The sequence below is a fragment of the Liolophura sinensis genome, chromosome 13 (genome assembly GCF_032854445.1).
Source record: "Liolophura sinensis isolate JHLJ2023 chromosome 13, CUHK_Ljap_v2, whole genome shotgun sequence".
NCBI lineage: Eukaryota > Metazoa > Mollusca > Polyplacophora > Chitonida > Chitonidae > Liolophura > Liolophura sinensis.
Window position 1 is genome coordinate 11641710 of NC_088307.1, and position 26242 is coordinate 11667951.

At 39.1% G+C, this 26242-nt stretch overlaps 1 protein-coding gene across 1 annotated transcript; it reads right to left on the minus strand.

Moving 5' to 3' along the window:
- Positions 1 to 21078: 21078 nt before the first annotated feature.
- LOC135480861 (toll-like receptor 13) lies at positions 21079 to 23431 on the minus strand. Its single transcript, XM_064760791.1, has one exon. The coding sequence runs from the start codon at positions 23429 to 23431 to the stop codon at positions 21125 to 21127; it is 2307 nt and encodes a 768-aa protein (XP_064616861.1). The 3' UTR covers positions 21079 to 21124.
- Between the last annotated feature and the right edge of the window lie 2811 nt (positions 23432 to 26242).

Below are 26242 nucleotides of genomic sequence, written 5' to 3' on the forward strand. Positions count from 1 at the left end.
TGCTGTAACCGAGAACACGCCTGCAAGCGAAAGCTTTATAGCCTAGAAGAAAAACGTGAACCATTCGTCTCTAAAACAAGCTTGTGGAGTTTAACATTATGAATTATGAAGAGCGATTTAGTGTTGGAGACGTCACTGGTGGGATCTGAGCGACACCAAAAGCAGGCGAAGGGTTATGTCAAGATGGGAATCTAGGTGTGGAAACAATCGTGTAACTGACCTAACCATAATAACGTTGCGGGTCAATATTCGCCATACCGTTTTCTAAGACCACGCTGAACACAAACCGGGAAAGAATTAAGAAAGTATATAAAATAAGAAATTAGGAGAGATTCGTGCAGGACAGAAGAGTTAACAGTTTTCAATGAAGATGGAAGTTGTATGTCTATCAATCAAATCAGCATTGACATCGTCTACCATGCTACATGAACAGTTGTCGTTAATCATGTTATGTAGCTGAGTTGCGCTTTATTGCAACTGTTGATATACCGAACCTGGCGATCTTTTTCAACATGATGAATATATACAGGCCCTGACCCGCAGTGTTTATAAAGAAGACGAAAACTACCAAGACATTTTAGAAAGCAGTAAGCAAACTTCATTTTCCATCAACGAGCTCATCCGCTTGCTTTGACTGGAAAGTTTGTGTTTCCACCAGGCACGCACAATTTTTGACAGTGAGACAAGCAAATTTAACGGCGGAAGGGAATTTCGTTGTCTAATAAATTGCCATATAACAATACATTGTATGTTTATAGCTGTAGATTTCCTAGCGCGGCTGAGTCACGTGACGAGTTCATTTCGTTCGCAGCTGAGTTGTCTAAATATAGAACATCTTGTAAATTTCTTTTCCAATATGATCAATATTCTCAGGCGCCATCCCGCAGTGTTTATAAAGAAGACAACATGACGCATATGGAGTAATTTATCCGAAAACTACTAGTACATATTAGAAAGCAATAATGAAACTTTATTTCCTATCAACAAGCTTCATGCTTATTTGTTGGCCAAGCGAATGTTGCGCTCTAGGTGATTTCATGTCGAATTAACAATTCTAATGTCTAATGAGAATTTTTCTTATATAAGATTTCGGGATTTATAATTTCATCTTATCCACATATACTATACTAAAACGATCAGCAAAGGCTAGATGAAAATATCATTATGGACTTCCCTCATATTGGTGGCAAATATTCAGTCTGAATGTGACGTCATGACGTCAGAATTGCAGTCATCGACAGAAGGCCAGGGGATGGTAACACGCAAGACTTGTGCATTCCACCAGAATTGTTACGTCAACTGGTGACGTCACAGACGTTGACAAGGGCAAGCGCACATAGAAACCATTTCTGTGAACTCTCTTGTTCTGGAAGGATGAAGGTCCTACTAATCTTCTTGATGATGTGTTTTGCTTTGTGCGTGAAATGGGTGGCTGTCGTGTCCTTGGATAGTCTGAAGGAGGAGTGAGTATTGCTTTACCTTTCTGTGACGACACAGAACATTTACACTAATATATATAATGATAACGACTCCTCGTCGTCATATGGTTGAAAAGTTGTTATGTTTATGCAAACCTCAAACATTCATTCATCCATTTAGTTCTTTGTGAGTGATAAGGACCATAAGAAAACTGACAAATGCAACTGACGCATGCGATTTTCGTGATTTGTGAAGTTCGGAGTAAATGCTTTGGTTTTATTTCTGTTAATTGTGTTGTTTTGGTCTTCATTATTGCCGCATAATGATGTGATATAAATTCTGAATTACGCCTTTGACACTTTGAGGAGAGAGCTGACAACAGGACCGAGTTCCAGGGTAGTGAATGTAACGATTAAGAGCGGTTAATGTTCAAGCTAGGGTACAGGAATATGGCCAACCGATCTAAGAGCTAAACTACAATCTGAACATGTGTGTTTGTTTCGTTGTCCACAGGTGCAGAGAACAGACAACCCTCGAAAAAGTGATGACAAGAGTAAGAGTGTTTTGGGGTTTTAAGGATCCCGATCCTCCGTGGTGGAAACCATTTCTTTGTGAGTGGGGAAATCCGGAACCTCGAGGTAAGTGTCTTTTGCATTGTACTTCAGCTTCACTTGTCACAACCGATATATACGATATGATTAATAAGCACAGCAAATACTGTAAAAACAGAGGAGCGACGACAGTGTGATTGCTGACAAATAGTGAAACATACTCGTTGAAATACGGCCTGTTGTCAATTTATCTCAGTTAGGGTTTTATTCTGAATGTTCATGTAAATGTTAATAACAATTTTGTAGACGTCACTTGAAATGAAAGACTGGAATGAACACATGTAGAAATGCTTTCTAGACGTATCCAATTCAGAGCTAAAATTCAATGCCCAGTATTTTATTCTCTTCTTTCATAACACGCGTACCTATCAAGCAATAAAGCTCACCATCACTTCATATATATCTGTTTTCCTGTTGCGTTATACAGGTTATATCGAAGCGGTAAATATAGTTCCAGCGTTGTATCTTCTGTTGAGATTAGCCTGCAATCGGAAAAAAACGACCAGTAAGTTATGTACATGTACACAGAATACTTCCTCTCCAGCCGTAAGTGGGAAGGCCTGCCAGCAACCTGTGGATAATCGTGGGTTTCCACCGGGCTCTGTCCGGTTTCCTCCGACTAAAACGCTGGCCGCCGTCGCCTATGCGAAATACTCTTGAATACGGCGTAAAACACATATCAAATAAATAAATTAATGTACACTGAATAGTTGATGAATCACCTCAATGGTATCATTTTTCTAATTTTCTGCTTTCGGATTTCAAGATGTCTGTAATGAAAGAAGAAACAAAGATAACTTTCAAAAATGGATCACTTTGCAGAGAAAAATAAATGTTCACTTGACACAATACTTTGGCGAAGTCATACTTTTGTAAGGTTTGGCTTATATGGCTTATATTATTGACATTCCCAATTCTGTGTTGAATTTTAAATCCTCACAATATACAAATGTACTTGTTCAGATGGGAAGCTGTACAGACGGAGGCGGCCAGGGGTTACCCAGAAACGGACAAGTCACCGATGTAAGCTACATAGATATACGAAACTGTTACAAACAATGAACATAAAGTTCATACAGTTGGAGAGTGACGTCACCAAATGTTATGTACTGTGAATGTGGTGTGGAAAGGCTACCATAGAAGTCAACCAGCCGGTTCTATTTCATTCAGTGGGAAAATGTAAAAAAATCTAGATGAGTGTTTTCTGCCAAGATTTTCCGATAATAATCATGACAACTTCAGATTGTCTTTGATCGGTTGGAATTGATGAGTAAACTCAATATAGTTGTCTTCATTCCATCACAGTTTGCATATTATATAAGGCATACACTCAGGCCTTTTAAGGAAAATGTTATTTCTGAGGTTTAGATGTGGCTCTCCTGCTGTATATGTATCTCTGATGACGTGCACAGATTTCATTTTAATATGCACAAGGTGGATTAGGTTAAGCTCATACAGATTTTATTTCAATCTAACAGCACAACTGACGCCCATCAACCTGTGTCCAATGATAACCCTTCCTGCCGATGCAAACAGTAAGTTGAGTCTTCCCGAAAGGCCTTCTACACATTTGTGTTAACTGTATTCCCTACATTATGTGGTTAAAGAAATTGTCGAATGGAATTGCTATATGTTCGAATAGCAATATAATTGTACAGTTATTGATGCAGTTAAGAGAATGACTTTACATGAGAAGAGAATGATATCAAAACATCAATATATATACTGAAGAATGCTTTGTTTTATTCTCAGAGAATCGCACTATTTGTCGTTTTGACCGCCGTCATACATTCCAATTCTTTGACGGCGAAATACACATAAAACATGTAAGTTGATATAACATTTTTACGTATTGTATCATTAATACCAGTAAACCTGTTCCATTTAAAGCATTTCATTTACACTTAACAAAAACCTTTGTTTATTTGTTGATATTTGTTCAACTATAAGAATGAATATTTTGTTGAATATATAAATTACTAATCCATGTCCTTGAAGACTATATTTTAATGTGTAAACATCTAACGACAGCAATAAATATTTAGTTATTTGTTATAACATTAACATACTATACTGCCGTCTTGTTGTGTTTAGAATATCCGCATATGTCCCTGTGTTGATTTGATTTCGTACACATATATAGCCCATATATATCCCTGCCATTTTGCTGCCACCTTATATCTAGAGCGCGGTTGCTTAGGGTATAAATCAACCAATCAGCACAAAGTGGTAGAATACAGAATTAATGCTCGCTACACGTATGAAGAGCTGGTGTGATTGTATTTGTAATTTAGAAATAAAGCTGTTACGTTTCTTACAGCAATACACGGTAGCCAGGCATCAAAGCCCAACTGAATGTCAAATAAGAAAACACCATTAAAGCAATGCGCTAAACTAATCTGCCATGCTCAGAAAAATTAAGCTTTGGAAAACAGGTGTTTGCGAACAGAAGCCAACTCACATAACGACGATTGGCTTGATTTAACTGCCGAAGTACACAGACAATGGAAAATTCAACAAATTTAGCTTGTATGTACAAACTGTAACAAAAATTACACAAACAGACAACATGGAGAAAAACCATAACAAAGATGAAAAATAATTAACTGGGTTTGAACCACACAGTACAAGATATCATATACATTACACAACACAATACAGCTTTAGTGTCACATCTGGTTTGCCCAGGCTGAGTTCAGTTTGAGGTCGCGCGATAACAGAAATATTTAGGAGACTATAAAGATATGAAAGTGATTTAAATAGTTAGAAGGAATAAGTGGTGTTTTGTGTTGTGCTCTTTCTAAAAGATCCCTACTCCAAAGCAATGGGGTACAGTTTCGTAGTTACTTTTCTGTACGGCATCCTAAAGTCTATTGATCGTACTCATGAGAAACTACATGTCTTGGGCTACAATAAGGCGCAATTCTCAGATTTGTAGCTTCGTGGTTTTGGAGTTACAGGTGTTAGACATAACGTAACTGAAATGGGTTTTTTTTTGCCATGTCTCAAAAAGTTACATGGATAGGCAAAATCCGGAAACAGAAAGGGAATTCGCGTTGTCAAACACACCTTAATACACGAAAACATTATCAAACTTGGACACGTTTCATCATGTGATAAATTCGACCAATGACGAGCTTCCAAAGTTTTCAATGCCTGTCCAAGATTTTTAAATATTTGTTCTAGCTGTTTAACTCCATCTAATCAAACTGCTTACAGTAAGATGCACTACTCTTTCACTCCTTTATTTGCAGGGTAAACCACGGGGTCAGCAGAGATACAGAGAAATACTGCTGGGTCCAGTAGCGAAGACTTTCACAGCTATGCGTTGTGTATTGGACACTTACTTTAGAATAATGAATGTGCCAGCAACATCTGTCAAATGGACTTTTGCGGCTCACCCATGTGGCACCCCAAAGTTTCTAGGGGTCTGTACCGAGAGGGTCAGATTTGCTGTGGTCCTGGTCCCAGACGAGGGAATAAACGTCCAGGTGCAGCGTCTGGGACCAGTTAAAGGTTTGGTACGGGAGGTGACGTATCAGACCTACCATTTAACATATAAGGGGTTAGCCCTCAGAGATGAGGGTACAACCCTCTTATATGGTGCCAAGGAGATCTGATATTTCATCGGTTCTTCAGCAGGGAAGATCACATAGTAACATTCCAATGTGGGTTTTCATCCAGACCCTCCCCTTGTTAACCCTCCCTGCTGAACAACTGCCAGCTGTACAAGTTTGTCACTTTTGTCTAAATTTCAAATGATAAAATTTCTAGATTGTTTAATACACCCAACTTTTAAAGGGCCAGTGTTCATAGTACCAAACTAATAAAAGTAAAAATTGCAACTTTGTTTAATTGTTGTAAGACTGGATTTTTGTCATGCCAGTTTCTGGCGACCTTGTACAGCTGGTTTCCGGCCTTGACCTTACCACCCACTATGTGGCTCCCTCTGGTGTTGACCCCTAGAAACTCTGCCTGCATGAACCTAGCATTCTGCCCAGCGCCATTTGTATAATAACAAATCTTTTACTTAAAACATGTTTCTATCAGACACCCTGCATGGTATGTTTCATATAAAATTGATCATGCAACAGAGATTTGTTTTCTCTTTACTTTTTGTCTAAGCAAATACACATTCTGAGTGTGTTATGATTTAACGGCGGTATGCATTTTGAAAATCTTCTGATTGTTAGTTGATGTACCATGTTCTTGAATTTGTTTTTTTTTGTATCGGATTTGTTTTTTAACGCTATATACTGCAGAATTGTCCACTGATTATCATGGCCACGAGGTTTGTGAGTGGAGGAAACCGGGGTGCTTGTAGAAAACCACATCCGTTCTACATCTACCTGACAATCCTTTTGACATAAATGGGGATCCCAGGCAGCAAGATCTTATAGAAGATCTTTTTTATTCCCTTTACTTTCTTCATCATCAAGCACAAACAGGTACTGACAACAATGCGGTGGCCCAGAACACGCGTGCAAGAGAAAGCTGTATAACATAGGACAAAACGTGAACCATTCGTCTCTAAAACAAGCTTATGAAGTTTAACATTATGAATTATGAAGAGTGACTTAATGTTGAGGACGTCAGCTGAGCGACCTGAGCGACACCAAAGGCAGACAGGGGGTTGTGTCAAAATGCGAATCTAGGTGTGGAAACATTCGTGTAACAGGTCTGACCATAATAACGTTGCGGGTCAATATTCGCCAGACCATTTTCCAAGAAAAACGTTGAACAGAAACCGGAAAAGAACTAAGAAAAAATATACAGTAAGAAATTAGGACAAATTCGTGCAAAGAGGAACAATTAACATTTATCAGTGGAGATGGAAGTTCTCCATCAATCAAAACAGCATCCAAATCATCTACCATGCTTGTGCATACGTTGTCATTAATGATGTTATATACCTGGGTTGCGATTTTAGTGCACCTGTTCATGTACTGAACCTGACGAACGTATTCAATATGATGAATACATACAGGCCCTGGCCCACAGGGTTCTTAAAGAAGACAAAATTACACATATAGAGTAATTTACACAAAAAATTATAGGGCAGTTTAGAAACCCGAAACCAAACTTCATTTCCTATCAACTCATTTAGGTGGTACTAGAGGTAAGCTAGAGAAACTGGTGTGAGTTCTTCCCTAGCTCTCTTTCTAGTAACGTTTTGCATCCGTTCAACCTGTCGGCTAAAGGATGGAGCTGGATGGGTGTACCCATATTGTCCAACACGTGTGTGGCTGTAATGGTTGCTTTGTAACCCTGTATAGCACATTTCCAATCTGTCCAGAGATCTCTCTTTCTGCTTATTCTATACTTAAATCCATTCCGCATGAGCGTCACACCTCCTGTCCTAGATGTAACGTACCCGAGTCTTGTCTGTTCAGCTTTTATGTGAGAGAATGTTGCACTACGCTATGCTTGAATTATTTATTAGCCACTATGACTGGCATTTTGAGTGAATAAAGCCAGAAGTTGATGTAATAAATTATGAAAGAACATTGCTCATCAGACTGTGTGATTGTGGTGTTATATGTGGCTGTGGTGTTATGTGTGGTTGTGGTGTTATGTGTGGTTGTGGTGCTGGGTTTGGCTGTTGTGTTATGTGTGGCTGTGGTGCTAGGTGTGGTTATGGTGCTGGCTGTGGCTGTGGTGCTGGGTGTGGCTGTTGTGTTATGTGTGGCTGTAGCGCTAGGTGTAGAAGTAGCGCTAGGTGTGGCTGTGGTGCTAGGTGTGGCTGAGGTGCTAGGTGTGGCTGTAGCGCTAGGGTTGGCTGTGTTATGTACGGTTGTGGTGGAGGGTGTGACTGTTATGTTCTGTGTAAAAGTCTTGCCTAAGTGTGGCTATTGTGTTATGTGTGGCTGAGGTGCTAGGTGTGGCTGTAGCGCTAGGGTTGGCTGTGATGTTATGTATGGCTGTCGTGTTATGTACGGCTGTGGTGGAGGGTGTGACTGTTATGTTCTGTGTAAAAGTCTTGCCTAAGTGTGGCTGTAGCGCTAGGTGTGGCTGTGTTACTTGGTGTACAAATAAAATCCATATTCATTAATCAAATCAAATTTTCAACGAGGGTGATTTTTTGCAAAAGGAAAAATTATGGTGGCTTTTATAATAGCAAAAATCCGGTTGGATTTACACTGATGGATTGTTTTGTCTAATAAAACTAGTGTAGCCTCTTCAACTGCATTGAACCCAGTCGACATATAGAATAACCCTGCCTTTTTTGCCCCTGCGTTTATTATGTCATCCCCAACTCTTTTACTGATTTTTGCTGAAGATCTGTTAATTAACTGTATATAATACTTACACGTACCCAAACTTCTTGAAACCATGGTTGCGCTTAATTACATGTAAACTCTTGTTTCTGTATACATATATCTTGGTTTTGCATGGAGCTTTTGTTTTTACATGAATTCGTAGACTTTTGCCTCCCTCGACTCAGTACGTAATTTGTAATTATTGTTATTAGCGATGCCATATTTTCTTGATGGAGGCAGAATACAAGTCAAGTGAAGTTTTTAAATAAACCCTGAACGTAACAGCATGTATTTCGTCCCATATCAAGTATAATACTTGTTACGACCCAAACTGTCTGTATTATAAAGAGATGGCTTGTTCGAAATACACGACAGTTTAGCCGCACAAAAAAGTAACCAAAACCAGCAGATTTTATTTTACAACAATTTATTAGCTTAACAAGAACAGATAATAAGACTTATACAAATACTAAAGTACTTAAGTTTAATAAGAAAGGATAGCAGTATCTATACAAATACTAAAGTACTTACGGTGTCAAGTCCAAACGGACGCTTATATTCCACAATATATATACCACACAGGCATAAATGCTCAGAGGCAAATTCACAAGAGGGAAAATCCACAGTATAACTGAGTGCATGACGAAATATACACAAAATTCCACAGACAGGGTCCGTGTACTAATAAGCACTGTGTATACAAGAGCACAAATTAAACATACAAGTTCAGACTGAACAAGTGCTCGGTGGAGATATAACAAAGCCAGAGGCTATAGAGACACCAAAATTCAGCACAAAAGGCCTACTAAAGTAATACACAGCAAAAGCATCCAAACTCTCAATAATTCTCCTTTCTCCGTTCTCTCCGTTCTCTTCGTTTGACCTGTTTTCATAGGTCTTATATAGCCTGGTGGAATTGTCTAGAATAAGAAAATTCCTGAACACTTGATGTAAACAAACAGGCACCGAACTGAGCGCATTCTGGAATATTCTAAGGTAGAGGCAGACAGCAGGCGCTGAACTCAGCGTATGTAAACAGTGGCAAGCTAAATTTAGAAACTGACGGCAGTCGTGCACAAACACACCCACCCTTCAAGAAAAAAAGTTTTCCTAACTTTTTTACTTACAATATATGTTAAACAATATTATATACAACATTGTAAAACCACATGTAATTAAACATTTTATACACAACTTATACACGAGACAAGCAATCTGCAATAACATTATCTTTTCCCTTAACATGTTTGATTTCAAGATTGTATTCCTGCAACAATAAACTCCACCGTAACAATCTCTGATTCTTTCCCTTAACTTTCTGTAGAATCACAAGTGGATTGTGATCAGTATTTACAATTACAGGTTGTCTCGAAGCTGTTACATAAACTTCAAAATGTTGCAGAGCTAAAATAACAGACAAACATTCTTTTTCAAGAGTTGAATAATTTCTCTGAAACTTGTTAAGTTTACGAGAAAAGAAACAAACTGGATGATCAACACCAAGATTGTCCTCCTGAAGCAAAACTGCAACATCACTTGCATCAACTGCTAACTTTTCTAACTGCTAAGTTTTCTCAAAATTAGGTGCTGACAACACAGGCAAACTTTTAAACTTGACCTTGGCCGAAAACATGACCCAAATATGTGACAGTGGCACAATAAAATCCACTTTTTACAAGATTGACGGTAAGTTTAGCCTGACTAAGTCTCTTAAACAACTGGCGTATTCTGGAAATATGCTGTTCCCAAGTGTCGGTGAAGATAATGACGTCATCTATGTAGACACGACACCCGTCCAAACCGGAAGTGACCTCATTCATCAGGCGTTGATACGTAACTGGGCTATTCCTCATTCCAAATGGCATTACCTTGTACTGAAAGAGTCCATCGGCTGTAGCAAACGCTGAAACTTCACGAGCCCTAGGAGTAACCTGCCAAAACCCTTTTAACAGATCGAACTTTGATACATGTTTCGCCTGACCAACAGCGTCAATACAGTCATCAATACGAGGTATTGGATAATTGTCTGATTTAGTGACAGCGTTGACTTTCCTGTAATCCGTACACATTCTATATGTACTATGCACATTCTATATCAGGCTTGGGTACCAAAATACATGGTGAACTCCAGTTACTGTGACTAGGCTCGATAAAGTCATTGTCTAACAGGTACTTAATTTCATTAGAGAGGTACTTAGCCTTCACTGGGTTTAACCTGTAAGGGTGCTGTTTAATAGGTAAGGCATCACCAACATCAACATCGTGAAAGATGACATCAGTTCTTGATGGTACATCCGGAAACAAATGTGAAAACTCAAAAACAATTTCAGACAGTTGCTGTTGCTGAATGGGTTCCAGATGTTGCAGTTTAGAATCAAGTTGTTTTAAGACATCTGAATTCTGAAGCTTTGAAGAGTTGAGCTTAGAATCAGCCAACTGTTCGCCAATACCATCTGTATTACAGCAACTCTGGTCAATGTCAGCAGCAACAACATTAACAGAATGTACAGCAGTGTTGTCAATGTCACTTCTGTTTACATAGGGTTTCAGCATGTTAATATGACATAACTGACTTGATTTGCGCCGATCAGGTGTTTTAACAACATAGTTAAGCTCACTCAGCTTCTTGTCAACAACATATGGACCAAACTATCTGACATCAAAGCATTTACCAGGTACAGGTAACAATACTAAAACTTTCTGACCAGGTTGAAATGACCAAACAACAGATTTCTCGTCATATCTACGTTTCATATTCTTCTGAGTACATTCAAGATTGGCTTTAGCCAATTCACATGCTCTGACAAGCCTAGCACGAAAATCAGATACATAATCCAAAAGATTTACATTACTTGTGTCATCATTGAGAAACTGTTCCTTGTAAATTAACAAAGGTCCTCTAACAGTATGTCCAAATACTAAATCAAATGGACTGAAACCCAATGATTCTTGTACTGACTCTCGAAAAGCAAACATAAGAAATGGAATACCTTCATCCCAGTCTTTCTCTGTATCATAACAATAAGTCTTAATCATGTTCTTTAATGTTTGGTGAAATCTTTCAATTGCACCTTGACTTTCTGGGTGGTAGGCAGACGACTTGTATTGTTTAATGCCTAACTGGTACATAACCTGCTGAAAAATACCAGACATAAAGTTTGAACCTTGATCAGACAGTATGGATTTGGGTAAACCAAACAGAGTAAAAAACCTTGTTAAAGCTTTGACAACAGGCTTGGTGTTTATATTCCTTAAAGGAACAGATTCGGGAAATCTGGTTGCTGTACACATAATAGTTAACACATACTGATTCCCAGACTTCGTCTTTGGTAGAGAGCCTACACAATCCCTTTAATCCTGGCCAAAAGAAGTGGTTCAGTATCCTCTAGTAGGTCTTGTTAACACGCAAGTGACCAGCTAATGGCATTTCATGTGCCATACGTAAAATTTCAATTCGGTATGCCTTAGGTACAACAATCTGATGTTTAACAGCCCAGTCATCATCAACAGATACATCAGGTGGTCTCCATTTACACATAAGTATACCAGACTTGACATAATAACACACAGGTTCAGATGAAATAACACAATCATCGAGAGCTCTGTCAAACAAACATTGGAATTTCTGGGTCTTTATGCTGTTCAGTTTAGAAACTGATGTTTAGAAACATGTGATATGTCACTAGGTGTACAATGGTCTGATTCATCATTATCAATGCAGTCGCCTTGAGTAAACATTTGTGTAAGAAATGTATCTTGTAAGTCCGTTACTGTGTTTTTGCCGTTATCAGAAAGTTTGTTTGACATAGACCTCGTTACAGCACAAGAGGGATACAAATCTGGAATTTCTTTCTCAACAGGATCAACAGTTTGATTTAAACAAGGTTTATCAGTTACAATAGAATTAACCATTACTTTGTCACCAGCAAGATCATTGCCAATTAGTAGATGAATTCCTTTAAAAGGCAAAGTAGGCCTAATGCCGACAGTAACAGGACCCGAAATAATATCTGATGACAAGTAAGCTTTGTGAAGAGGCACCGATTCAAATTCAGCACAGCTTACACCTCTAATTAATACATTTGATCCAGAATATGACTCATCAGAAAATGGCAAAACATCTTGTAACAATAAAGATTGAGAAGCTCCAGTATCTCTTAATACCCTGATCTTTGTATCACAAGACATGTCACTTTTAAGTGAGACTTTACCGTCACAAATAAATGGCTCAAAAACCTTCATAACATTATCCTGTGAATTCTGTGTACAATCTACTGGTGGAGTCTTAACATAATCAAATGCATCAACATTGTTCACTATATCAGACTTTTTAGCAGTAACACACAAACCAGTAGGCTTGGAGCCACCCTCCTGTTCTTGCCTTCTCTTTAAAGCATAACAATTTGATATGACATGGCCTGGCTTCCTACAAAAATTACATGTAACCCTGCTAAACTGTCTATCAGTAAATGTATGGTCAGACCTTCGTTGAGTAGTGTTCGAATTAACAGGTCTTTTTTGATCAACTGATTTGTCAAAATTTTGAGCCTGTTTCGGTGGGCCTGAATTTGAGTCAAATGAACCGCTGGAAAAGGGTTGAGGCTTTCTAAATGTAGACGGCTTTTTCTGAAATGAGACCTTATGTGTAACCGTGTATGTATCGGCCATAGTGGCTGCTGCTTCTAAAGTATCAGCCTCTTTGTCCCCAATGAAAGTTCTGACATCATCATTAATACACCTTTTAAAGTCTTCAATCAGAATGATCTGTTTCAACTTTTCATAATCATTATCTACGCTTTTAGCATAACACCATCGCTCAAACAATTGTTCCTTCTGCTTAGCAAATTCAATGTAAGTCTGATCTCTTTTCTCAAAATTTCTAAACTTCTGCCGATAGGCCTCTGGCACAAGGTCATATCTTTTTAAGATAACATCTTTTACAAAATCATAATCTGCAGCCTGTTCTGTTGATAACTTTGTGTATATATCCATAGCTTTGCCAGTTAACACACTCTGTAAAAGGGTAGTCCAAAACTTTTTAGGCCACTCTAAATTCTGAGCAATCATCTCAAACTGTAGAAAATATTTATCTACATCAGTTTCACGAAATTGTGGCACCAATCTTATGTTTCTAGCGACGTCAAATTTTGGAGGCATATCAGAAAAACTTAAGCCAGACCTATCTCCTTCTAGTTTCCTTGCTTCAATTTCGCCTTGAAGACTCAATTTCTCCAATTCGAACACTCTTTCATTTTCCCTTTCTCTAAACAACCTTTCTTTTTCATTTTCTTTTTCTTTAAACAATCTTTCATCTTCCTTATCTTTAAACAATCTTTCATTTTCCTTTTCCTTCAGTTCTAACTCCTTCAGTTTTATTACAGTGGAATTATCGCCCTCAGGCCTGTACGCATCTAATGCACTTTCATCAAACTCCTGTAATTCTACCAAACACTTAGCAATACTAAACTGCATATCTTTCTTACGTGAGGATCTTTTGATATTAACATTCAGGTACTTCCTTAAAGCATACAAATCATTCTTATTTAACACATCAAAAATATCCTGATCTGGCGCTTCCATAAACTCGTCGGGCTTAAAGTCCGACATGATGAATAAAATCTGCTGGCAAAATTTACTACAAAGTCAAAGACTAGAAAAATGACACAACTTACACAAAATCCTTTCAATTCCAATTCAAATTCACTTCCCGGTCAAGCTCCAATTTGTTACGACCCAAACTGTCTGTATTATAAAGAGATGGCTTGTTCGAAATACACGACAGTTTAGCCGCACAAAAAAGTAACCAAAACCAGCAGATTTTATTTTACAACAATTTTTAGCTTAACAAGAACAGATAATAAGACTTATACAAATACTAAAGTACTTAAGTTTAACAAGAAAGGATAGCAGTATCCATACAAATACTAAAGTACTTACGGTGTCAAGTCCAAACGGACGCATATATTCCACAATATATACCTGATACGGTATTGAAAACGGCAACAGAAAACAGACTCAGTGACTCAATATTACAATGTAAACAATGCTTTATATATAAAATGAGACGTACAGTTTTACAGACAGTTCAACAACAACAACAACATACACATCAGTATTACCGGTCTTTACAAGTTTCCAGTTCACCTTTGCATCCCAAGGAATGTATTCCAGGAAATCCAACGTAAAGACCATGGGATAAACACACAATTCACAAATTGTCCTAGACAGGTACTTCGCCAGGTTAGCGAAAACGAACACAGTACACAGGTTACACAGAACTGGAACAGTCAAGCCTTTGAATGACGTCACACCCGCAGAGCACAACACAGGGTAAATACAGGCATGGAGGTATAATCCACTTTAGAACAGTCACCGCTCCCGCAGAAACTCACAAACGAACCGTTCAGAGACGTAGAGTAATGTCACCTTGTGGCAGAACGAACGTCCGTTGCAAAACTGAAAACTTCAGTTTAGAGTCCTTGACGACCTTGACGGTCAGGTGAGGTCAGCGTGTTAAACAAATTACACAGTCCACACTGTATAATCATAATAAAGATCCGAACACCAATAAACGTGACTTCCGCAGAAATTCACATAAACCAGACATCAGTACTACTGTGGTACACAAACGGTGCCGGCATAAAAATCTGTCCTCCCAAATGAAACTGGCATCACCAGCTCATATAAACATAATGGACTCGATACGAGAGCGTCTCACACTCTCCTGGCTCCCAGTAGATGCAGCAAAAATACCTCCACTCTGCACAGAAAACACGGCTTATATACGTGCCAGGTGGATTCAACTATTCTTAGACACAGAATTAACAGCCAATGAACATCCAGTTAAATAAACAGAGCATTGAACAAGGTGCTTTCGGCCAGGTCCGCGCTGTACATATATAACAGGGCCCGTTATGCTTATAACATATAACACAAAGGTCCGCAGACTAACAGTACATGAAGACGTTAAATAGTCATACATAACATACCACACATGCATAAATGCTCAGAGGCAAATTCACAAGAGGGAAAATCCACAGTATAACTGAGTGTACGACGAAATATACACAAAATTCCACAGACAGGGTCCGTGTATTAATAAGCAGTGTGTATACAAGAGCACAAATTAAACATACAAGTTCAGACTGAACAAGTGCTCGGTGGAGATATAACAAAGCCAGAGGCTATAGAGACACCAAAATTCAGCACAAAAGGCCTACTAAAGTAATACACAGCAAAAGCATCCAAACTCTCAATAATTCTCCTTTCTCCGTTCTCTCCGTTCTCTTCGTTTGACCTGCTTTCATAGGTCTTATATAGCCTGGTGGAATTGTCTAGAATAAGAAAATTCCTGAACACTTGATGTAAACAAACAGGCACCGAACTGAGCGCATTCTGGAATATTCTAAGGTAGAGGCAGACAGCAGGCGCTGAACTCAGCGTATGTAAACAGTGGCAAGCTAAATTTAGAAACTGACGGCAGTCGTGCACATAACATACGTCCTAGTCCTCTAAAATTATCCACAGACTAGTGCCCATCCAGATGATGGGAAGCTCGGACTTGTCGCAATGGTCTTTAACCAGGTCAGAGGATGTTACTCACCGGAGGAAGCCTTGTATGTGTTTGTGGGTAATGTTCTCGCCATTTCTCTCATTGTCCTCGTTCCTCACATGAGAACTGGCCTGAACTTTTGCTTGTCATCCCGGACTCTTGTTGATTTGATTGTCCTCATATTTAGTTGTATATATGTGAGTATACACACAATTAAAACTAAAATGTTTTCCCTAATAATATTACATAGAACAATTCAGCAGTGGCAAAGGTGGGAAAACAGCCATATTGTTGGATTAACACTTTCAAAAGTATTATAGATTTAACACTTTACAAAATGGTATTTATTTATTTGATTGTTTTAGGACACCATACTGAAGAATGTGTCACTTACAGAACGACAGTCACTTTATGGGGTGAAAACCGACTTTTGAAAAGTTAATAACAAAGTATGAAGTAGAGATATGTAACTTATACCTCCGGAAGGCAAGTGGTCTTCAACGAACGTTAGACTACAGAAATGGTCACGCTATTGTCGTAGTCTGCTCATTGTCACCATCGATTGGCAGGTAATAATGAACTCCTTCCCATACCACCTGTAATGCAGAGCCATGTTCCTGGTGGAGGAAAAGGGCGCTTCAAGCAAGGTTAGACTGCGTAAATAGTCGTACGACCGTCGCCGATAGTTTACTAGTATTTGCATCAAGGCCACATAGCTGAGTAGAAATTGTGATAATGGAACACTATGTTGATAAGAGATTAAGAAAAGTAGGTGTTGTGTTCCACACACTCGTGATGGGGTTTACATTGTAAAAGTCTTGTAATGTAACTTGCAGACAATTATTGCCCGTCGTAAGATTTAATATGTTGGCATTCATATGTTGCGTCATTGAATAACTCTTGCAAAATGTTGACATTATAATATTTGTGTTTTAAGAATGCACTTTGAGATCAGGGACGGATTTTGGCATAATCTAAACAAGCTACGGCATAGAAGTTCTCAGAGATATCAGATTTTTTTTTGTTTTTTACCTTTAAACTTTATGGGTCATTTTCTCAGTAATCTTTTACTTATAGGTGAACAGAGTTATTTCTATATTCAAATGCTTGAGCGTCTTTAACTTTTTTCACAAAAATGAAAACATTTTGGCCAATGCGAACAACCAATGCGGTTTTTCAAACCCCACGTACTGTCACACAATTATTTATGGCCCATGACAAAATTGAAGACTTGGCCTGAAGTTGAGGTTGATAGTAAGTCTTACGACAGTTTTGAATAATATTGACTCCTATCATGATGAAAATTATGATGAAATTAATTGTTACATCCCTGTCAAAATAAGTCGTGTTCATTGTTACGTCATTTCATTTCCAAGAAAATACGCACTTGTATCCTTCCGTAAATGTAAAAAAAAAAAACAACTTCCACGCTCTGCTTTAAATGTTAAGAAATTCCATTGTTTCTTCCTTCTGAACTTTTAAGGGGATACAGTGTTCAAAAAATACTAAGAAGTTCATCGGCGTGTTCATTTGAATGCATCAGGATATCCACTGCTTCGTAATGTTGTCATGATAATGACGTTCTCTGCACCCGTGCTGCTATAAAATTATTGTTAAGTATTGCTCATTAGTCAATGTAACTGTAACTACAAGGAAATGACATTTTCCTGAACTGCTGTAAATGCTCAGGGGATTCATCCTTGCCTCTTTCTGAATTTTCCTGTGCCATTCTACTGTAAATGTTAAGAAAATGCGCTGTTTTGCCCTATTTTTGAACTATTTAGAAAGTTCTTTATTTCATCTTGCGTTAGATGTTTTTATCTAACTGTTGAACCTATGGATTTAAGTGGTTCTGAAATTGTTAAGAAATTTTTTTATTCTCACCTTCTGGAAATTTTGAGGAAACCTATTACTCTGTCCTTCTGAAAAGGCTGAGGAACCCCATTGCTCTATCTCTCTTTAAAGGTTGGGTAAAGGCATTGTTCTGTTCTTCTGGAAAGGTTGGGGAAACTCATTGTTTTGTCTTTCTGGTAAGGTGGAGGAAACTCATTGCTCTCTCCTTCTGGAAAAGTTGAGGAAACCCATTGTTCTGTTCTTCTGGAAAGGTTGAGGAAACCCATTATTCTGTTCTAGAAGGTTCAGTTATTACCGAATTTGGGGTTGAAGTCAGGTCATCCTCATTTGAGGAGTGTTTCTCGTTTTGGGAATAGGCTGTTTGCCATTCTTACATGGTACATCGAATTAATTAACTTTTCTTTTATTTATTTGTTCCCGCAGGTCAGCTGTTCAATTCTATACCTAGGGGATCCATGGTTTGTTCCACGCTGACGTTCGTGGAACGCTACACATGTGTCTGCCGTCCTTTGACGTCAGGGGGAATGTGGACTCGTGAAGAAAGTAGGCTTGCTATTGGCTATAATCTGGTTAGTTTCTCTCGGAGCTGTAGTTCAGTATGTCTACACTGGTGCTGACTTACCGCCTGTGTACAGCAACGTGACGATGTCGTATTGTGCCATGGTCGAGGAGGCTATTACGACATCACCATTCTGTTGGCAACCACCTTCCTGCCTAGACCGCTGCTAGTGGTCCTCTACTGCAAGATGATCCACTCTCTACGGATCCCAAAACAAGAGAGTGACCGCAGTGGTGCGGAAGTCAGAGGGCCCCGCAGACCGCGACGTAAAACTGTTATGTTAACTTCGGGGTACTACAGGATTTTAGCCTGAGGTCGCTGACGTTTTATTATTTTTTTTCCTTTTGACGCTAATGTTCATCAACAATTTTGCTAACCCCATTATTTACATGGTTATGGACTCTAACTTTCGAGAAACTTTCAAAATATTGTGCTACAAATGTTGTAGAAAGTGCAGATACAAGTAGTCTATAAATGGTTACTCGTAAAACTCTTTCCCGTCTTCAACAAAGCGACCCAAAGCGGTACAGCAGTTTTGTTTTGTCCTGTTGTTTCAGTGTATGTGTATTTATAAAACATTTCATAGGAAGATAACCTTGCGTTTTAACCCCGATTTGGATCTCTAGCTAATCAGAGCCTTTCATTTAAATGTACTGTTGAATTTTAAAATTTTAAAATTTAGCATTTTTTGACATTTGTGCTTATACCATTTGCTAATATAAATAAGATCTCTTTGATATTCTCAGGCGTGTTGAATGTCTTCGCGTTTTTTGCGCTAAATGTTTACCAACTGCTACATTTTCCACTCGATGAAAAATGAACTTGTTTTTAAAAGTAACGTTTATTTTTAAAACAGTTGTGTTCAGGAGGGAGTGAAACATTCCACTTTTAAAGTGGGCATCCAAACGTTGCCAGTGGCAAAAATAATGCTCTGATTACCGCGCAACGCTAGACGGGTCACTTTCATGGGGATGGTTTATTATTGCATCCAGCAAATGACTCATGTGCATACAGGTATATAAATGTTTATTTTCTTGATGCTGTTCTGTTGTGAACTGAGAATTTGGAATTAGTCCCTTTTATATATTATGTATAGCAAGTTACACAATATAAGTTATATAAGGTATATATATATATATATATATATATATATATATATATATATATATATATATATATATATATATATATATATATATATATATATATATATATATATATATATATATATACCAACACACACATACACTCACTCCCGCGCCATGCCACATCAATCGACACTTTCCAAAGACCATCCCACACATATCTTAAAATTAATGTTATTGTGCACAATACGCCTTTTACGTACAAGTAGGTCACTCGTTAGGACGTAAAATCCGAAAACTGCTACAACTGGCTCAGTCAATGTCCACTCAACCAAAATCAACTTAATATTGAATGGCCAAGCAGCACCAGGCGACTTTATTCGATTGTGTATTACAATCTGAACATTAATATGTGAACGTCGCCAACGAGATATAATATTCCTGATCTACCAACTCACGATAGTGTGTATAAAATGTATGTCATTAATTTAAACTGTCCGCGTTTTTGTGAGACTTTCCTCTCCTGTCGTACGTGGGAAGGTCTGCCAGAAATTTGCAGGATGGATGTAGGTTTTCAAGAGTATACGTATGTCTGTTTCGACTTTCCTGCCGCCATGATGCTGTAGCAAACTGTATTTATGTATCGTTATTACCGTCGGTAATTCGCCTTGTTACATAGCTGCTTTTCTAACCTATACATTACCAATGATCATGGATTATGAATGAAAAACAAAAAACAACGAAATAAATAAATAAGTTCTAAAAATGTTTTAATGGTATATGCTGCTAAAGGTCACATATCACCAATGGTCGGCGTTCAATATGTTCAGTTTTTCACAAGCAACTCAGCAGTGTGAAATTAATAGATTGAACACTTCAAGTATCTTCAGGTACAACCCGACTCTGTTATTTATATATTTGATCGGTGTTTTACGCTGTACTCAGTAAGATTCCACGTATACGACGGCATTCAGCAATGTGATGGGAGGAAACTGGGCCGACTTCAGGGGAATTCACAACCATCCGCAGGGTGCTGAAAGACCTTCCCACATATGGTCGGAGAGGAAGCCAGCATGAGGTGGACTTGAACTCACAGCCATCGTATTGGTGAGAGGCTCCTGGGTCATTTCGCCGCGCTGGCACGCTAATCACCTCGGCCACGGAGCATGATACTTCAGTGGTGGCAGCACTTTGGCGGCATGGGCACGTCGTGCCACCAGGAGACACACTACATGTACAGACACACTTAATGAGTCCTCGACGTCATATGATTGAAAAATTGCTAAGTATGACGTAAAAGCACAATGTAATGACTGTACACAGGGAAAGACAGAAAATAAATTCGTTTTGCATAAAAAAATACAATGTGTGTATGTATGCGTCGGGTTTTACGTCCTACAATACGATACAATGTAGAAAAACACATAAATTACGATATTACAATATAATCTTTCAAGTAATCGTGAGGAAAAGATACACACGTTGTTTATCTCAGGTACACCTTAACCGCAACAACTATGCAACGGCACAGTATGTGTATTTTGTGCAACATGTGTTCATGTATGCAAACTTTAAGTGAGTACCAAACTCTCTACCTGTAATACACATCAAGTTTACATCGCGAGCTACACATACACATTCATACACAAAAAAACACATACTTTCTGAGAATAAACCACCGTCTTTAGCGTAAATACATGACGTGAGGCTGTGGTGGGTTCCGACAGACGTCAGGCTGCGGTGGGTTCCGACAGATGTCAGGCTGCGGTGGGTTCCGACAGATGTCAGGCTGCGGTGGGTTCCGACGGTCTGCTAAGTGCCCGGATCAGCTTCTGCCAGAACATATGTCTGCTCAGTTCACAGTTAGACCAGTCTATGTATATCTTGTCTCGCATCAGAAGCATTAGTCGGTTCGTCATGTTACGGTGCTGAATGTCTCCTAGTTTCACTAGGATAAGAATTTCTCTCCTTTCATCGAGAAGCTTGTGCTGGGCCATTTTTAACTCCCATTCACACCATTCGCTGGCAGCGAAGCTATCCGAAAGGACGAGAATGACTTTCCTGCTGGCCTCCATGCTAACCATGATATTGTCTACAATGTCGGTTCCAGGTATAAAGTCCCTGTCGTACAAACACAGCTTAAATCCTTCCTCATCTTCCACTCTGGCTAAGAGTTCCTGGATCACCCAGTTCCGGTCTGTGGCACTGTAAACGACGAAGGCGTCATAATCGTACCCTTCCGAGTCCTCGATTTCCGTGTATCCTTTGAGTTTGGAACGCGTAAGGAAACAGCAGTAGCTAATGTGCATCCTGTAACGAACAAACACAGTCACAGTAATCGCAATTACGACGGCAGCCGTACCCAGGGACGCCCCAAGAATTAAGGGCAAGTTTAACTTCTTTACAGTACAAGATTCTACTGTAGGATTGAAGGACAGCAGGTTCTTATGTTTCCATTCTTTCGGAGAGTAACATTTGTAACCTTTGTGGTTCAGAACCACGATAGTTACGTTGGTGGTTCGAATCCAATTCCTGAACCACATTAAGTCGCAGTTGCAAGCGAAAGGGTTGCGGGCCAAATTCAATTTCTTGAGGTTAGCCAAAAGAGATTTAGGAAATGAATATTCGGAAATCGTAGAAATTTTATTAGAGTCCATGTAAAGTTTTTCCAGTTTCTTGGCCTCTGTGAATAAACCCGGCGTCCAATCACTGATACTATTACTGGAGGCAATCAATTCTCTTAATGAAGGAAGAACCCTAAACAGAGTTTCCAGTAGACGTTTATAGATACGCATGTTTTCTATTATCAGTCGTGTGAGCTTAGAGAGCGGAGAAAAAAGTTCCTCTAAAGCAGTGCTGTTGATGTCCATAATATTATCCGTCAAATAAAGCCCATCCAGGTTTGGACACAGTTTGAAGAAGTTTTTAGTGTCGGCAGTGCTGAAATGAAAAGCGTTTACTGAGAGCTCCAAATAACGTAACGAGAATCTATTAAAAGCGAAGCGGGAAATCTGGCGGATATTATTATGCTTAAGATGAAGTCGTTCTAATTTGGGCGTTTCCCTAAACAAATTATTTGCGAGTCTTCTAATGTAGTTAAACTTCAACTCTAAGTATTTAAGGTTTCGTAGACCGGAAAAGTCCTCTTTCGCTATCTCCAGAATTCGATTATATCCAAGTCTTAGCATCTGAAGTTTTGGGTAGACGCTGTCATCAGGCGAGGTCTTTTTGAAAAGTCGTGGGATTTTCGTGAAATTGTTCCAACGCAGCCCAAGAATAGTTAAATTCCTGAAGCCTTCAACGTCCTGTAAAAAGGCAATGTTGTTGTACGTCAGAGTCAACGTGGTCAGTTCTCCCAGCGGTGACAGAGCCTGACCCGAGAACGTCAAAAAGTTGTTTTTACGTAAACTCAGACTTCTTATCTTTGAACCTAATAAACAGTCCAAAAGACCAGAAGGGAAAGTCTTGAAGTTCATGTTATCCAACTGTAATACGGATACATTGGAAGAAGCGAGATCACAGAATGCCATTTTTAGCCCTCTCAAATATATACGGTTATTCCCGCTCAGGTCTAATTTTGCTCCTTGGCAGAATTTCAAACCGAGAAAAACATCTTTCTCGATGTGGGTTATCTCCGAGTGTGTCAAGTTTAGACATGACAAGGAAACGTTAGTTACGTTAGTCAAAGTCTGTTTTGTCAGCGTTCCGAACGACGCGCGTAAAACCGTGACAGAAGTCACGTAAGCAGGAGGCACTGGGATGTACGGTATGTTACCAGTGCACTTCATTTCTCTCCTCGACTTAGTGCATTTACAGAATGCTGACAGAGGACAACTGTCGTCAAGATTCGTTGTTGTTGAACTATCTGCAGGTTTCTGGTCGAAGCCACTTTGTAAATGATCATCACTGACGCCCTGTTTCATCCTTGTGATATGCAGACTAGAGAGGAATTCCTGGTCCCCAGTATCTGCAAGTGTCAGCCCAGCCTGTGCATTAACCAATCTGTTGGTTCTCGTCTTGCCAACGCTGCCATGGTTAGCATCCACGATGCCTGTGTCGACATGGGAATCTATTTCTGATGTTGTAGTCATTGAAACCGTACGGCATTCTCTAAAGCAGACGACAAAGCAGGTGACAAAAACCATAAGTGACGTCACACTCTGTCTGCGCGCGGAAATCATGATCATTATTACGTTTTCTATATCAACGTGGCGACGAAGGGCTCTGAAAACGAAAATATATAATACAGCGTGAAATGACGAAAGATTAGCGCTTTCTACTGTTCAAGTTACAGCAAACAGTTGATAACAGATTTACAGTTCTTGGATATTTTATGGGTAAATTAGACATTTTTGTTCTTCTGTGTTGTATGCACACATTAGGCGGAAATATTTCCATATATATTTGATTAGCCCCTAACGAGGCCCCCAAGAACTGTTAACTTGATTGACTTGTATCAGGTTATTCCGTGGAGGAAAGTGGAGTACTGGCAGTACTGAGACAACTGTGCTGCAGTTATGCAACAACTAAATAAGGTAGCACACACCTTAAAAAGCTACACAAACAGCACGAAGCTGACCTTATACTTACCTTTCAGTGTATATACAACCTGTCATTCGGATGTCACACCTTTCATCTACCAGGTCAGTCTCATCAGAGAGCCTATGGGTTGTAGGTTAGTCAAACACATACACATAAAGACCATCCTACGATGCCCTGCCATGTTATAAACACCTAACACTTTGAAAGAGGAAGTTGTAACTTCCTCGCTTGGCGTTCAGCATGAAGGGGATAGTGCAACGACTGGTTGGCCCATATCAGTATAATGACTTGGGCGGGGCTTCTTACTTGCCTTCGGTAAGTCGTCTCAGTGAAGCAGCACGATAAAAGAGCGGTGGAAATCCGTCCTGCAACAAGCAGGTACATAACATACACCCTGAGGATTCCTTCGTCGTCATATGACTGAAACATTGTTGAGCACGACGTTACAACCCAAGCACTCACTCACTCACACACAACACGCGTTCTCGGGTTTCATGTTTTTACATTAGGTATATGGCCCCTACAGCGATTTTTTCTTCCCGAACTCAAGTGATGTTTCGCTCATAATATCAGTGGCAATAACTCACCGCACTCGTTCTACAATGCAGACTGATATAAGCTTATTTTCCGTTATTGGCCAACTTGAAGGATTGAAACAGACAGAAAAACAACAAAGAAAAAGCAACCTGTTAAACTCAACAGAAATTCTGATGCCTGAGTGATGCTAGAATATATTTTGTTATATCAGCAGATTATTCTGTTAAATATAACACAAATATTCTATTAATTCAACAGACTCATGTTGACTTCCCCTCCAACCATACGTGGGAAGGTCTGTGAGCAGCTTGTGGATGGTCGCGGGTTTCCCCCAGGCTCTGCCCGGTTTTCTCCCGTCATAATGCTGGCTGCAGTCGTATAAGTGAAATATTCTTGAGTATGGCGTAAAGTACCAATGAAATAAATAAATAAAATTCTACATCGCAGATGAATATAAGCTCATTCTCCGTTATTGGCCAACTTGAGGGATTGAAACAGACAGAAAAGCAACAAACAAAAAAATTATTATGTTAAATATAGCACAAATATTTTATTAATTCAACAGACTCATGTTGACTTCCTCCCCGTACGATGGAAGGTCTGTGAGCAGCTTGTGGATGGCCGGCCCGGTTTCCTCCCACCATAATGCTGACCGCCGTCGTAGAATTGAAATATTCTTGAGTATGGCGTAAAACACCCATCAAATAAATAAATAAATTCAACAGACAGATTCTATTAGAATAAGAGGGTATTATGTTGAATACGGCACAGTATATATTTTATTTTATAATAGCTAAATACAGTCTAGCATCTCTCAGGCAACAGGCAACATAGCTTCTTTTAAAATTAATGGATTGTGTTTTTGAGTGATGTTCCAAAATAAAAAGATTGGTATGGGGTTGTAACAGTCTGAACGACCTCTAGCCAGAACACCCTGTACCAGAAAGCCTGCTATATATAATGCTTGTTGAAGCTAGCAGCATAGGCATAGGTGTGTGCCTGCGATCATATTGTATCATATATTCCATGTGTGTTCTACATATATGGCCTATAATATTGCCCCTGAGCATAATTTAATTACTCTGATGTGTCTGAATATCAACTGGTGGGTTTAGATATTGGGGCTTTTTTTTAAGTGAATGCTTTTGAAGTCAAAAAGTGGGTGCAAATGTGAACTACGTGTATTTTAAACTATCAAACAAAATGTAGCCCACAAATAATTAAGGGATAGTGTATACAGGCACGTGTACACGGCTACGCGCTCGCAGACTGACCAGTGTTGTTAAACGTTTACACACGTTGGACACATGAGGTGCGGTGTCTTGGGTAAGTGAGTTAACAGGATTAATCCAGCGTCTCCGGCTTTTAATGTCCCCTAAAAGGGCATACACGGTGATAAAAATGCCAGTACCATTATTAAAAATAAAACTTGGCCTTGATTCCTCTACCACCCGAGAAAACAACTACAAAGGGTTAGTCACTGTTGTAGTGACACGATTGTGAAGATTTTACGGTTTATACAAGACTGATAGGGGGTTTAGATAGGTTTTTAGGTAGACAGCGTTCTTGCAAGAGGGCGTGTTTGACCTTCATACAAACGTGTAGGCCGTTCTCCTTACAAACCTTTTCTGCCTGATGAAAACACACAACGGTTTTCTGTCTAGCTGTGTGGAAATATACACAGGGGTTCATAGCAGTCAAAATGTTAACTAGCCATCAGAAATATTGTTTTTTTTTTTAAGGTTGTTTGGATTTTTTTTCAGATCTTACTGCCCTGTAATAGTGCCATATTGAGTTTTTTTTTAAATATCTAACTATTCTAG

Bases quoted from the DNA above. Each gene is read 5' to 3' on its own strand.
- LOC135480861 (XM_064760791.1), bottom strand. From the start codon at position 23,431: ATGACTACAACATCAGAAATAGATTCCCATGTCGACACAGGCATCGTG.